The 16,341-nt window shown below is 39.0% G+C and overlaps 1 protein-coding gene across 18 annotated transcripts; it reads right to left on the bottom strand.

Moving 5' to 3' along the window:
- Positions 1–67: 67 nt before the first annotated feature.
- On the bottom strand, positions 68–15,418 carry RRH (retinal pigment epithelium-derived rhodopsin homolog). Of its 18 annotated transcripts, none has more exons than XM_040064920.2 (10): positions 13,925–15,414; positions 13,740–13,836; positions 13,397–13,439; positions 10,862–11,033; positions 7,311–7,501; positions 5,662–5,761; positions 4,871–5,024; positions 4,332–4,500; positions 2,121–2,299; positions 68–1,214 (listed from the first exon to the last, which is right to left on the bottom strand). In XM_040064920.2, the coding sequence occupies exons 4-10, from the start codon at positions 10,965–10,967 to the stop codon at positions 1,088–1,090; spliced, it is 1,026 nt and encodes a 341-aa protein (XP_039920854.1). In that variant the 5' UTR covers positions 10,968–11,033; positions 13,397–13,439; positions 13,740–13,836; positions 13,925–15,414; the 3' UTR covers positions 68–1,087. The 18 variants fall into 18 exon arrangements, with proteins under 18 accessions (XP_039920854.1, XP_039920851.1, XP_039920856.1 ...); XM_040064917.2 differs by lacking the exon at positions 13,740–13,836 and adding an exon at positions 11,305–11,407; XM_040064922.2 differs by lacking the exon at positions 13,740–13,836 and adding an exon at positions 11,305–11,407 and having other exon boundaries at positions 13,397–13,435; positions 13,925–13,944.
- Positions 15,419–16,341: the final 923 nt, after the last annotated feature.

The following is a 16,341-nucleotide window of genomic DNA, read 5'->3' as shown; positions in this document are numbered from 1 at the left end:
TGCATATATTATACTGTCTATAAAGGTGTTCCAAGGTTCCTGAAGGAAATCTAGTACACCATGAGGATATTGCATGGCATGTTCTTTAATACTGAAAATGGCAAATTAATAGGAAGCCTAGATTCCAGAGCTTTTAAAAAATCCCATAAAAACAGGGTTTTGCCAAAAATGCACTTATACTTTAAAAAAATTTTACACTGCAAAGCCAAACTGTATATGCGCACACAGAGAATAATTGAAGCTAAATCTATACAGTCATCTTTTTCACCCTGAATAAATCCATTGCTCATACTGACAAAAGTATTTCTTGAAAATTAAGCATCAGACCTATATGAACATAAGATTGACTTAGAAGTGATGAGAAATTACCATAAACATTTACTCAGTTTTATGTGTCTCCCAAGTGTGAAGCTTTAGGGTACATTTTGTCACATTTTCAGGATTTGCTGTGCAGTCGCAGCACTAGAAACATGCTACTTACAGAACAATAGCTGTCTTTACTACAAATTAATTTGGTTCTGCCAGTCAAATTTTTAAAAATACTTTAAACATGTTGAAATTCCTTCAAAATCCTAAAACTTAATAAAAGATTCTATAAGGTCAGTGTAGATATTTTGACACCCTAACATATTCACAGAAACAGAACTTTGCAAAGCATATCAACACGGACACTTGGTATGGACATATACAGGCATGGGGAGTATCCAGAATATTTGAAATCTGGAAAACTTCCAAGGGAAGCTGGTGGAACGTACTTTATGAAAGGAATTAATACATATGAAAAATCTGGGGTTACCGAACCTAAGAACTTCGCACTTCTGTCTTTCCTGGCCCCTCTGCCACCTTGTCTAACTGTAAGAGTCTCAGTGGCCACTTTGCTACCCTTTTTTGTTTGGGTCAGACATACTGGACCAATAAACCTCATTCTCAAAAAACTAAAGTCTTGGCAGGTTTTGTCTCCTTAACTTCTCTAAAAAGATTACTGTGACTAACACAAAACGGCTTGCTGGGAAAGATTATTATTCAAAAAGGAATTGTCCGAAAGATTAATTAACTTGAACCCAGATTTCAGTCCTTTCCATGTAACTTATGCAGGCAGACTGGAGTTCTGCGATGTCAATGCACTGTGAGATACACTCATGGGCAAAGCATTGTTTATGGTTATCTCTTGTCTTGTCTGACATCGCACCATTGCCAGGATTGCCCTCCGAAACCTGCGAAGGGCAAGAAAGGGAAAACAGGAAGGTCATTAGCTGGAGAACCAAATAGAAGGGAAAAATTCAGTAAAATGGTCTTAACTATTACAATACTTTTCAATTTTAGTAGAATGTACTTAATAAAAAAACATGTATTTGGAATTCAGAAGGACCTGGGTCTTTTTCACTTCCAGGTACAAGAGTGCAAAGCTAATTTCATTTCTTAAATAGGGATCACAGCAGCTTTTTGTTTTTCCCAGGAGAGCGCACAGCCACAACAAAGATGAACTTACAGAATGGGAAAAAACCCCACAGTTTTTCCATTGACTCCAGCAGGATCAGGTATGTTCATCTAGGCAGAGATCACAGGCTCTGCTTGAAGGTTGGTAGCAGAGACAGGAAAAATGTCTCTTTGCAAAACACAGTCCTCAGTCAAAGGCACTGGCTTGATTAGAACATTTGTTATGCTTGCTCAAATCAGAATAGGCTTAGCCTATTTACTCTAATGAAAAGGGTCAATCCATCCTAATCCATCAGAATATGACACATCCCAAATCAAACAAGAAGATCTACACAAGTTACATGTCACTAAGATGCACACACTTTGGCTACAGTCATTAAAACCAGTCTACTACTGATGCAACCCAAATTCCATACTGAATCTCCTTCAGAAAACACAAATGGGACTTTCAAAAGCTATGTTAATATGTTCTCAAAACTATGTATCAATTCGGGATGTTCTGATCTTGATCACAACAATTTATTTTAGGCTTTCCTGTCCAAAAGGCCATCTATAGTAAATTAAAAGTGACATACCCTTCGCTCTTCACTAATCAGCTTGCCATATTTTACAGGTGATCCTTCTTTACTCAGGTGATATGCTAAAATAATGGAACAGACTGGTACTAATTTCAGAACACTTACTTTTTGTTTGCAATGACATAAATGCAGGGATTATAGAATGTGGAAGATTTTGCGAACAGAGGAGCTATGATGGCCATAGCAGGAGAAATTTTCTTTGGGTCTCCAAAGGAAGACCACAAACACACAATAGAATATGGAGACCATGCCACCAAGAACATTATAATCATCACAACAGACATCTGTAAAATGAAAGGAATAGATACATAACCAGTATTACCTCAAGGTGAAGACTTCACAACAAAATCTCATAACAAAAGTACATGCACCTAGGTGAAAACAGAGCTACTCTGAATGAAATAATGTATAAATAAGCATACCTGACACATTCTGACAGTTTACGCTGAAATCCCACTTTGGGGATTTAATAGCACACCTCACTGCCATGTGTTTGGCATGCTGTCATTTCATTACATACACTATTCCTTCAAAATCACCATTACTCGTTAGGTTAATTCTCCCCATCAGGAGTTTCAATTACCAGAGAGGACTTCACACATGAATTATTACCCCCATAACAAGTCACTCTGGGATGCTATTACAAACAATAAATATGAACAGAGACAAAAACTTGTCTTAACAAATATTTAACTAGGCCGTTAATACAAATGTTTCATAAAGCTTAATTATGGTACAATTAAATAAAAGAAAGTAAATGTTCTAGGACATATAGTTGAGGAACCCCGAAGAGTCTGCTTGGTTTAATGAAGTATTACAGACATGTTCAGGTATGAACACATGATACAGAGGAGGTATCTGAGCTGTCACGTCTTCTTTGCCTGCCTGGGCAGCTTGGAGCTCACACCCCAGGACACGCCCTGCCACAGCCAGAAGTGGCCAGAGACAAACTGGGGGTAGTAGAAGGTAGGAGAGGTTATCAACTGAGATAGACTTTTCTGGCTCTTGTCAGGGTTATGAATCAGCAGAGGAAACTGGAATGGAAATTTCAAATTACCCAAAAGGACAAAACAAGCTACTAGAAAACCAACCAAAACTACTGGGCTGTGTACACACAGGATTCCCTTGTGCTGCTCAACTACGCCAATAGTTAGTCTTTCAGAGATGAACAAAATGAGAAACAAGAAGTAAACAGCTATTTTGTATGAGCTGCTCTAGAGCACAATCGATACGCAAGCAGTGACTTTCACAGAAGATTCCTATTTAAACGCAAACACAATACCAAAATGTAAGAAAGAACCCTTTCATTTAGAAGTTTGGTGCATAGAAAGCTTAGAGGATGCTAATTTGCAAAAAGCAGATAGTAGTCCACTTCTAATGAAGGATATTGCTTAACTCCAAAGCATTATTTTTTTTTTCTCTTTTTGTGTCTTCAACTGCAAAATAGGAAAAATGCATTTTCTTCACAAACATGAGTCTAAATTTTTAATGGAGTCCTCAATTTCAAGTATTCTGAAAGTTCTTCACAAAAGTAAAACACTCAAATTACTCTTTTTAGGTAAAAATACTATTCTTCAGAACTTAGCAATGATAAAATTTTCCAAGGAATGCTGTTTGCACTGATAAGTAATTTAAAAATATAGGTACATACTCTTCTGTCCAATTCTCCCCCACTTTTTCATCATGCCCAAACATAAATCACATCTTTACACAAAATCAAAGGAGCTGGTGAACTTCAAGATTTCTCAAGGACTTTTATACATTAAAAGAATGTCAACCTTCCAGGCAGGATATATCATTTCATGCCATAACTCACATTTGCTACTGCTTACATAAGAGATAAGCTCAAGAGACTGAAAAGAACAAGGGATTGGAATTACACAGCTTGGGAGCTGGAAATGCGCTCTCATTCCTAAGCCACGAGTTCAAATGAGAGTTGACCAGTCCATTTCAGACATATCTGTGAACCAAGCAGGAAGCCTAAGGACTCTGAAGACGCAGAGTAAATGTTCTCCTAGGGCACCTTGGAGGTACATTTCTAGGTAATGATAGAGGAGAGAGGCAAGGAAAATTCACAATGTTCCCAGCCTTCAAAGTGGCTATTCATCTGGAAAGGGTATTAGACCAAAAATAAAGAATCTAATGTGATAAGTCAAGCTAAGAGTTTTTACCAAGGCTCAGATTCAGCTAATATTTGGTATAAAAGAAAAAGGGAAACGTAGGAAACCAAAATGCTTAAAACAGCTGCACTATTCCTTTGCCAATAGGACTTTAGTACAAAGAACATGATTAAAACAAAAAAATTCACTCATTTACCTTTGTCACGTCTACTTGGTCAGACCAATCTATGTTAATGCTCTCCAGGCAGTTACTGCTGGCATATTGTTTCATTGTCCGGGAAACATTGTAATAACAGTAAAACATGACTGTTAAGGGCACAACAAAATTAACAGCAATTACACTCATTGTGTAGGAAATAAAGGACCTGATAAGACAGAAAAACAAAACAGAGAAACTTACAAATAGCCATCCAGGAAAAGTTACCAAAGAATTTGGTATTTTGATGTGATTATGATGTTTAGTGACAATCTCTAAAATAATAAGGAAAATTTTCTTTAGCTAATTTATTACTATTATTATTATTAACTACAAGTACTGAAGTTTTCAAGCATATCTCAACTCCTATGGGGTTTTTTCCTAGACTTGCTCTACGTTATTTTCTATTGTCGTAAATTATTGTTAAAAATTTTGCTCCATTCTTCAGAAAGAAGTTATGCTCCTACAGTGGTGAATTAAACAATCTTAGACTTCAGTGAGCCAGCAAAAATAAAAGAAAGTGTGAGGGGGAATCTTACGCATCATTTTTCCTCCAATTTACTGTGCACGTTGCTCCAGTGGGATCCGGAGCGTAGCTGGCCCAGCCTGCGATTGGCATGGAAGACCAGAAGACTGCATTTATCCAAGCAGCAAGGATGAGAGCAGTATAGCTACGGGTGGTCATTCTTCTTCCTGCAGCCAAGCACAGACAGTCACAGACTGTTCTCACCGGCTGCTTCTCTCCAGTGTCAAGCTGGAGTGACAAGTGGCTTCCCAGCACATATGGCAAGCACAAAACAAGTTACTAAAGACTCTTTCCAAGGCTCACACTCCCAAACTAGCATACCTGTTTCATTCTGCTGACTGACATCTCAGTCCTTGCAGCCTTTAAAGCCACTTGAACACCATCACCCACTCCAACTCAGCATACAGGCAATACCTGACCCCAACCCCACGCCAAAAGCTTATTATGCAGCTCTGCGTTCAAGTACATCCTTGGAAGATTGCAGGGGAGGAATTAACTGTTACAACACAGCTGCAACAGAGGAGAGAGAAAACAACAGTGTGTTGTGCTTCTCTGTACAGATGTGGCCCTCTAAAGACTGAAAATGGCCATAAAATCACAATTTATAAACAGAGCAACAGCCTAATAATGAATTTTTCACTTTAACGAGCAGTATGCCAACTAGGTAACTTACTTAACCAGGTACTGTAGGTTCAAGTTCTGCCCAGCTGCTGTGACTATAGAGTCATTCATGAGAAAATAATACAATCTAATCAGGATTTTATTCCTCCCAGCACTGACTGAGTTTTGACCCTAAGTCAGTACCTATGTCAGGCCTGCAGATGGTCAGGTAACGATCAACAGCAACAACAGTCAGCAAACCAATACTCGCCATCCCGAAAAAGATATTTAAGGCAGCATAGATCTGAAATTAAAACAAACAAGCAAGAAAACTTCTGAGAAATCTTTCAAAAATAGAGGCACAAATCTGTGTATTGAATCAACACAATTCAGCCAGAGTTCTCTTCCATAAGCAAGGTCTTAATTCAACGCAGGAAATTTGAAGGTGGCTCATTAAAAAATAAATATTTCAAAAGCACCTGCTTGTGTGCACATTAGAATTCCTAAAGACAGCAGTCTCAAAATCAAAGAAACTCTGCCCTTCAATCAGTAAATTTTGAGATTTGGAGTTTGAAGGGGTCTATTTCATGTTTTTAATATATGTTAAGGAAATTTGAGAAGCATTTGGTCCATCAGAAAGAGTTACAGCTTTAGCAAACGTGAGGTTCTGAATTATCAATCGTTCATCTCTTGTGATGATTTCACAGATATGGCTCACTGATTTACCCTCATCAGGCTCCATTTTCATGTGTGTCAGACCTTTTGCACAGAGTGACACATGCTGCACTCCCGGCATGCTCCAAATGCATCTGCCCCGTCATCCCTTGGGAAGCCTGACCAGGAAGGATGACTGGGAGTGCTGTGTTACCACTGGCACCCCAGTAATACAGAGCCCTGAGCCAGAGCACATGGCACCAGCAGTTACAACAGAACAACTCGGCATTCAGCCTTCTCAGATGACAGGATCCATTTGGTTTAGGTTGACATGAGTTGTACTTTAAGTGGTCTAATTCTCACGTCAGTGAGATCTCTCATCTACCTGAACATACTGCAAGTCAATTCAGATCCAAAGATGTTAAAAGTGAGGCTTCCCACCAAACAATGAATTTTGAGCTTGAAGGTACTGTCTACTGAGGCAAGTGATGTCAGATTGTGATAAGCATGTTATGTAAATGTCCAAAACATTTGCTTTATGACACATTTTCAGTATATTCCTTCACATTAATACTCATGGCCCTTAAGCCCAGCAGTCTATCAATAGGGTAAATTAAAATCACAATACAGAGTGAGCAAAGGCCACTATTTCTCTGCTATGGAAGTATACGTTTTTCAGTCAGTCTACTCTTAAAAATAGACAGCTCTTAAAAGTAGGCTAAATCTTTAATGGAGACCAAAAGCCTTAGAGGCCTTCACTTAGGATATTCTATTAGTCCCATCCAAAAAGGACATGCATTTGTCAAGCAGAACTCACCAAAATCTGTCAAGCTCACCATCAAAACAGTAGCCACAATCAAAGTTTTCTAGCAAAATCATCAAACAAGCCTGTGCCACTATAATCATCTTCATTTCAGGATTTGATTTTGTAAGCCTTCTTAAAGCTATTTTAAAATGTCTAGTTGATAGATATAAGGCTACACTTCAATGTTTTCAGATTGTAAGTACAAGCCTAAAGTGAAATTCACACAAAATACCATCTATATAAATTGCTGACATCACAGAACATCAGCTTCAGGTCCAGAGTCAAATTCTCCATCTCTGCCTTATCTCTTAAAATAACAGAAGGTAGAGTCATTATGTATTTCTCAGTTTGCTTTTAAGTGCTGAAAACATTATCTCTAACTGAATTGCAATACCTGGCATCCAGTATATCCAAATTTCCAGCTTCCATGCAGGTCTGAGGCAGCAGACATGGGGTAACCAATGCCACTAACACCAATATCAGTAAAAGCCAAGTTGATAATAATTGCATTGGTTGCTGTCCGAAGCTCTTTGTATTTAACAAAGATGCCTAACACAACAATGTTACTGAAAATGCTTATCACTCCTGTAAAAACAGAAAAAGGAAAACTTTACAAAAGGTACATGCCAGCCAGTAATACACATGCAGAAGAAAATGCAGCCTTAATGCGTATATAAGTCCCAAAAAAGATTTCAGTCAAGTGCAATTTTGCAAAGAGGATAGACACCTGAAAAGGAGAAAAAAGCTTTTCCAATTAGGCAACCTTCACATGGATTCAGTAAGTGCCAACAGCGGAGCATTTGCCAAACCTAAGACTTTTGATGCAATGACAACAAGCAGAGCAGAAATTCAAATGCATCTAGGATTACACTTCAAACACTCTGGCCACCAAGTACAGTGCTGACCTCCACGGTAAAGAAGAATGCAGATTGGTGACTAGCAAAAAAATAGTGTTGGAAAAAACCTGATCTAGCAGAAGGCCCCTGCCAACCTCTGAGATTCAGTAATTTTAAAATCAAATGAGGCAAAATCATAATTAACCTTCAGCTACCTCTCTTTTAAAACCACCAAGGATGTCTGTCCTCAGGTGCAGGTCTCCAGTGGGAGGTCCAACATATTTTGGCCACACAGATGCCATCATCTATCATTTTCATGTTCTCACACATTTCAGGAATGACACTGATCCTATGTGCTCCTAAAATTTAAATAAACAAGGAGCTGAGGATCTGATCTGAAATGGACACCACAGTAAAAAAACCACTTGCAGTGCCAGTTCTGGCAGCTCTCCTGTTGACAGATAGCAGGTCATCTCTCTTGGGAGAGAGGGAACAAAGGAGAAATACAAGTTTAATACTACAGGCTTCTTATGAGGCATGTTTTAAGAGATATTACAGCTACCAATAATGAAATCAGACATGGAACAGGACTGTAAACTCATACCTCACAGTGAAGAAAAAATCCTTCTAGACACACTTAAATTTAATAATTCAGAGTCCAGTCTTAAAAGTGAGGGGGGGAGAGGGGAGGCAACAAAGAAACAGGGAAGAAAAAGTAGAACCTATATTCATTAAAAATCTTAGTATCATTAAAATAAACTAATAATAGAGCAAAAAAAGAATATTTTGAGGAACAAAATATAAGACAGAAGATGCATTCCATCTTGAACAAAGTGAGAAATAAACATGTAAATACAAGAAATTATCTCGTCTCTGTTTCTGAGGAACAGGTCAAGCAGATGAATGCATTTTCTCCAGGCAGCAGTTAAAGCAGTGCCCATTAAAAGAGCATTGAAGCTGGTCAAAGTGTTGGAGAACAAATCTTACGAGGAGCAGCTGAGGGAGCTGGGGTTTTTCAGCCTGGAGAAAAGGAGAGTCAAGGTGACCTTATCGTTCTCTACAACCACCTGAAAGGAGGGTGAAGCCAGGTGGGGGTCAGTCTCTTTTCCCAGGGAACAAGCAATAGGGTGATAGGAAATGGCCTCAAGTTTCACCAAGGAAGAGTATTTTTGGATATTAGGAAAAATTTCTTCACTGAAAAGGTTATCAAGCACAGGAACAGGCTGCCCAAGAAAGTGGTTGAGTTGCCATCCCTTGGAATGTGTAGATACAGTGCTCAGGGACAGAGTTTAGGGTGGGACCTGGCAATATTGGGTAGTAGCACCAAAGTTAAAATATCAGGTACATGTATAACATGGAATTTACCTTTCCAGCTATCATTTTAAAATTTTACCAGAGCATTTCACCACTATAAGCAGAAGACATCCATGAGGCAGCACAGCTTGCTGCAGCCTGAGTATCCCTGTTGTCATTATAAAAATGAATACACTGACCAGTGTAAAGCTTAACAATTACTTCCTTCTCAGAAAACAAGAGAGAAACATTTAAATCTTTTATAGAGTGGCATAATGATGAAGTATGTACCCAGACTTCATTCTTATTCTTATACATCTGCTTATTAATAAGGCTTAAATCTTCCAGATGTGAAATTTGCCGCAGTAAGTCTTTTGCAAAGCAATCAATCATACTTGCAAATGTTTTATGGACTTCATCATCCAAAAACATTTCTCATTAAGAAAGTAAAGATTTATTAGACTCCCCCAACTATAATTAGAAATAAAAAATGAAAAAAAACCCTAAAACCACAAAGTAATCCAACTTTTTTTCCCCCAAGACATTTAATTTCCATGCAAGATTAAGAAAGAAGACCTGTGTTGATTCTGGCTAATTCCATTGATACCCTATGATCACCAATGATAGTTTTGATCCTGAACACCAGCTGGTCAAAATTATTCAAAAATATCACCTTGTTACATACTACTTAATCAATTTTAATAAAAATATAAGAGGTATATCTAGGTTTCCCATACTTGACCGTTATTTATCTCTATTGCTTAAGAAACCTGCTGCTCTGTGTAGCTGTTCTATTAAATTCTACAAAGACCTTAAATAAGTTATTTCCTTTGCATCCAAAAATACCGATTTTTCCAGAACAGCAATTTGATACTCACCACTTCAGACATATATGCTAAATAAACTGCAACCATCAGTGATACTATTTCATATAAATGTAAAATATATTAATATTTTAAAATCTAACTACAACATGGAAAAAAATTGTTACAGTCAATGAATAAAGACTAAACTGATTTGATTTCCCATAATAAAGGCATAGAAGGCCTGTTTTTAAACACAGTAGATTTCAGTTTTGGTTAGGTGGATATTTCATAATTATGACACTCAATGCTTCAGTAAAGCATTACTGAAGAAGTTGTGGTTTTACAAGGAGCAAGTTTTAAGGGGAGAATAAAAATAATTCTTTAATCATTCAAGTTTAGCCAAAGACCGCTGCAGTCACAGGGAACAAACACGATGTGAAGCCTCACAGCGTGCTTTTCTAACACGTGTCATTGGTGAAAAATACAGCTGCAACTGGAATCTGCTCTTCTCTGATTAATGACCAGCTCCCTCCCTCTAAGTCACATTCCAACCCTTCCCCTTACATCCCCTAACAGACACCCGCTCACATGCTCAGACTACACATATATTACTACAAACATGTGGCCCAGGAGGAATCTCAAGATAGCTTCGAGCACATCACAGAAAAATGCAAGATGTGACAGCTATGCCCTATTTTTATCTCTTTTGCAAGCTGGCAGAAACTAATTCTCGCTCTCTTCTATAATTACATATCAACAAAATGTATTTTTTGAGACACAACGCTGCCTTCAAATATAGAGCAGAAAACTTAGATTCTGCACACTTCAGATGTTTCTGCATATTTCAGTCAGGCAGCTGATTGCTAACTTGTCAGTAAACATGGAGAAAAGCCATCAGACAGCTGCCTAATACAAAATAAAATACCATCACTCTTACTGTACAAAATGAGCATTCAGATTCAACAAATTCTATTTTAAAAAGTTATGCAACAATTTGCCGATACCCCTACCTGCTGTTATTAAGTAAGCTGCAACTATGTTGTGCTCCGTCTGTGTGAAGGCTGAATGAGCTTCATTGTCACTTTCTGAGGAAATGGATGAGTCATTCCAATCCATTTTCGACAAAGGACTGTCGTCTATCCTCTGCAATAATTCATCAAGAAGACGAAACACGGCAAAATCCTGTCAGGCAAATTTCATTATTCAACAGACTCACTGAACAATTAAAAGAAGGGGGGTAGGGAGGTGTTCCCCCTACCACTGACAGCTTCCAAGCATGATTTAATTGGACTAAAGTGGAAAGAAGTTTACGCTCCCAATCTATGCAGGAGATTGTTAATTAAAACAAAGAGCAGCACAGAACTGAGTAAATTTTGAACAGTATGCTTAAACTTCATTCTTACTGCTAATGAGATTAACTGTCACATGCCCCCAAACTTTTTCCCCCTCAAACCTCTTGTGCAATGCTTTGGAAACCTCAACAAAAGTTGACTCAGTTCAATCAATCATCAGCCTGGCTTGGAACTAATTCCCATCATCACACAAAGCACAAAAACCTGCAGTACAACATGAAGAGACAAGTGTCAGTTTCCTTAAAGACAGGATACATTTACCCTAAAGACCATCCCTTCAAATCTTAAAAGACTTACTTCTCCAAGGTTCTTTGTTTGATTTAAACTCTCTGACAAAGACACAAGATAAACACATTCCAGTATTTTCTTAAGTGAAGCATGACTTTCAGAAAACTCAGTTGCTACACTTCTAAAATAGCCTGGTCTATAGAAAATGGTTGTTGAATATGCTCTCCTCTCCTAAACACAATATAGGTAAGGTTACTTCGGTCAAAATTGCCAAAGCATCTTACCGGGAATTTTTCAAAGATCTGAGCAGCAAAAGACCATGTTTTCTTCCCTTCAATTATGAGCACACCAAAGCAAAGACTTTTTTAAAAACTCTGCATAAATAATAGCTGCAGTAAGTCCTTGCCCAAAGGACGCAGTATCAAAAAAGCAGCTGCTCCCCCTCGGTCCTGCTTCATACAGTTTTTGCCTTCAGTCAGAATTCATACTGGGTGTAAAAGTGACAAAGGTGAGCACCAGTGGTTCTGCAGTTGTATGTGGTTCACAGGTAGGTCATACAGGACCCAGGCTAGGGCTGTGCCTTCTGAGCAGCAAAAGGGTGCAGTGACCCAGGAATACAGTCATCCCATAGAAAGTATACCTGAAGAGCTCTCTCTTCCCTAACCTGTGAAATACTCTTAGAGCATTCCCTCCCACTCCTCAGTTCTCCAAAAGAAACATCCTGCATCTTTCTTTTGAATATAAAGGTATGAAATTTTTTATATAAACCTTGTGCAGTCACAGCATTTAGTCATCATTACTACACACAATCTCATGTCACAGTCCTACAAGAAAACATTTTCTTTAATGTCCCACATGTATGCTCACAGCTCTCAGGGTGTTTGTATTATTACAGTATTTTTCCTGTCAGAAGAGGATTAGGCAGGAACAGGGAGGAAGAGTTCTGAAAGGAAAGATGATCTGTTTGGCAATGAAGCCACTTTCCTCGTGCAACACTGTCCTGCCCTGAAAGATAAAGGCATGGTGATAATTTGATATCTTTGCTTTCCTCCTCTGACACTTTGGCAAGATTTTTAAAAGCACCTCAGATCTAGCAGCTCCCACAGAAATCAGAGCCTGCAATGCTGAATGTCTCAGAAAAGCAAACCATTACTATTTTTACTCAGATAGGATTCCAGATGTACAGTAGCAATAAACAAAAGAAATTTTATACTTGATTTAAATAAAACTTTCTAATACATGTGGTCCCTCCTATGTACCAATTGTTTCTCTTCTCAAATTTGACTAATTTTACAGCAACTAGAATTGACAGAGAAAAGTCAAAACTAAAGGCAGACATCATCAAAAGTATTTTTTCTGCAACACTGTAGTTCATAAAATGAGCCCCAAAAGATAAAACAAGAAACTAAATGTTGAAGTATAAAAATAATCCACAGCTTCTAAGCCAGATAAAATATGTCTTACCACATTGCTTATTAATACTGGTATAAGAATATAAAATCCAAAACCTCACGCTGTTTTTATCCTTCAATAACATAGCATTGCAGGTGTCAGGGCACTTTATAAAGTCAAGTGATGCTTTTCCTTCCCACTTGTCCCAGATCAGTAGCAAAATGTAACTTTTATTTAAATCCATTCTTCAATTGCCATGTATCTCTATGTATACGTGGGGCAATGCGAGGTGTAGCAAGATGCTTTCAGTCATGTGTAAAATACATATCGATGCATGAATGATGTGAGTAATGTACCTTTTGCATTAAAAAGAAATAAACCGAAAACCAAAACCAACCCCAAACCTCTATTTCCAGCAGTAACGCCGCTACAAACCCATCCCAAATCCAACCCCTCCCACGTTTACTATGCCCTCCACCGCTGGAGGGCTCTCTAAGGCAAAACGTCCGTTTAATCTTTTCCCAAACGGATGCAAATAGGTCAAACCCCAAGGAAAACAAATTAATAACTTACCTCTTTCTCCTCGTTCCCAGAGACTCTTACTAGACTTAACTGTCTTTAAACAAATTTAACCGTTGGTTAGAAAAGCTTCGCTTCAGAGACTGTCAGCTGACAGCCCTAAAAAATGCATGCCCCCACTAAGATTTTACTTGCCATACATCACACAATAGCTACGCTTTATTTTTTAATAAACAATACTGTTTCTTGCCAAGACAATGCTTTACACAACTGCAAATTACTTTGCACCAGTATATGTGTGACAGTCCAGCATTTCTGCAGGCAAACATTCACATGTACTAGTCAGTGCCAGAGAAAATCCTTCCTGTTCTATTAACTGCCAGTGTTACAAACTTACATTAAAATATCCCAATTATTTTCTGCACTTCATCAAATTGCCTGACTAAATAACCTAACAAATCCATGAAATACATTGAGCCATCCTATCCCAGCATCTGCAGAAAACACAAGGAAAATAAACTCTGCAAGGAATGCAGTGGCACTAAAGCTTTAATAGGTAACAATCTAAGCTTTATAACACACCTCCATGTGTTACCCCCTCTGTTTAAGTAGGATTTAGATCCCAAAGAGGAAAAAATATAACCCCAAAATTTTGCTGTGGCACAGACAAGAGGCTCCAGGTCTTCTAAATACCTGCAAGCAATTTGATCCTGGTGATGCACCAGGTGTCAGTTTGAAAATCAGCTGAAAGTCAAGCCCCTACACCTGGCTCAAACACTGCCATGGCAGTGGAGGAGGACACAGGGAGTGACACCACGACTGCTGTGTACTGAGCTGCTCTGAAGCCCACCTGAGCTTCAAAGGTATTTCCAGGACAGCAATCCTCCTTGTGCTGCTGGAGCAGGTGGCAGATGAGAAGCTATTTACATGGTCCAGCTATGTGCTTCCAAAGGCTACCAGAAAGGGGAATGAATACAGGGAACACTGAACTATCAACCAGAGCTTACCCTAACACCTTACCCTCACTGTGACAGACTCACAGCTAGAATTTAAAGTTCAAGACTGAGAGAAATGTGTCATAAAATTAAGAGAACCTTAATTCATTACAGCATTACACTGCAGGCAAGATACCTTAAATTTTTTGAGACTGAATTTTCATCTATTACTGTTAGCACCTTACTTACATTTGAAGGGCAGAGTCACACCATGGCACAGAGAAGACAATGCAGAACAGGGTCTGAATGTGCCTTGCAAATACTCCCTTCCCCAGAATGGAGAAGGAAAAAAAGGCATCATCATATGGCAAACACATAGTTTCCTCATATGTTCTTCCCTCCTGAGAACATCCTATGACCTCCATGGAGATCTAAGATTATAAATTTTATTCTGGGTATTTGCATAAAATCCATCCACCATTGTTTGCATGCGTAGGCCATGCCATAACGCTCCTCATGCATTCCTCCACTGGGACTTCAATCCCTTCCCTATAAGCAAGAGGCCAATCTTTCCTCCAGAGCTGCAATGGACGTCGCTGTTTAGCCCCTCTGCACACAGAGGTCAAAGCCTTTGCAGTGCCCTTGCAGCGCCTTCGGCTGACTCACTGCTCCATCTGCTGAGAGACTCAGCACTCTGCTCCTGTGCTGCCAGGCAACACTGCCTGCAGCCAAACACTGCCTGTCACACCCCGCACTTCACAGGTCATGGCAGGAGCCTTCTGACACCCTGGCAGAAAGCACGAGAGCTTTACCCGCACAGAGCAGCGTGAATTTGGGTGTAAGAGCAAGGACTGTGTTACGCTAGCCTTCCCAAGTCAAAACAATACAGAAAGAAGGTCTGAGCCAGTTGCCCACTATAGAAGCACCAGTGAAGAAACCCAGCACAGCAGAGGATCCAGCTGCAAACATGACAGAAGTACTGACATGGCAGCTGCACTTGGTTTGTGGTGTTCAGCTGCAATGTGGAATGCCCAAAATGCAATTACTTGCAAAGAATTTAGATAAAAGGCAATTTTACAAAGCCTCAAGTCCAAGCCCTGAGGTACTCAGGCCTAGCAATGTATAGCAACAAAAGCCTATTCTCACAGTTCTGGATTTAACTGACCTGGCTAAAGCCAGGCTTGTAGCAATAACAGGAAAAAATCCTGGAATCTCTCATTTCCTGGGTTTAAGAGTAGACTCAGCATCTTCTCACGAAAGCAGACTTAGCGGAAATCCAGTCTTCTGTGTTTTGTTATTTTAAGCTGAAGAATATCTTTATCCATTATTTTTTGCAGTATCTATTCACATTTAAATGAATTTTTTTACTGTTTGTTTTTCCACTCCTTCAAGTTTTGTTCAACATTATTAAAAGTAATGGCCACCTTTGTTAAAACATGCAGTAAAAGTGTCCAATCCTGGTACTGAAAAATTTCCTGCTGCCTTTGTTAAGCAGAAGGCTGACATAATTAAACTGCCTGTAATTGTATTCATTAATTAAAAAGCGTAACAGTGCAATCAATTCTGAAAGGAACTTTTTTCACACTGAACAAGATGTAAAAATACTAGCAAATACATTACTCTACAGGTCCATTTTCAAAAGTGCTTGTTAGGAGAGTCTGTGAATAGACTCCTGGCTCCAGCTGAAAGAAATCCAGGGAAGCTCTATTTTCTATTCAGAGAAGAGAGGCACCCAGGTCTCCTCCATCCTTTGAAGACACAGTCACTATCTCCCCAACAATCTTCATTACCCAACCATTTAAAGAGACCAAAGACTCGTGCAGACCTTCTAAGCAATACATAACTGATTGTGCGCAGAGGAGCCCTGTGATGGGTTATCTCAGCTCTACACAAACCCAGAGCACCACAGAGGTGCAGTACCAGGACATCAAAACCTCCAGAGAAACAGGCTAAGGAGGGATGCAGGGCCAATTAAAAACTCTTAGCATTTGAATATCAGTGTAATTATATACCATTAGATGACTGAAGTATAGTATTAACCTTGTCTTGTTTCATTAGACAGCA

This window comes from Hirundo rustica, chromosome 5 (genome assembly GCF_015227805.2).
Source record: "Hirundo rustica isolate bHirRus1 chromosome 5, bHirRus1.pri.v3, whole genome shotgun sequence".
In the NCBI taxonomy this organism is placed as follows: Eukaryota; Metazoa; Chordata; class Aves; order Passeriformes; family Hirundinidae; genus Hirundo; species Hirundo rustica.
Note: the sequence above shows the minus strand (reverse complement) of the source record. Positions and strands in the feature narration are given on the sequence as shown.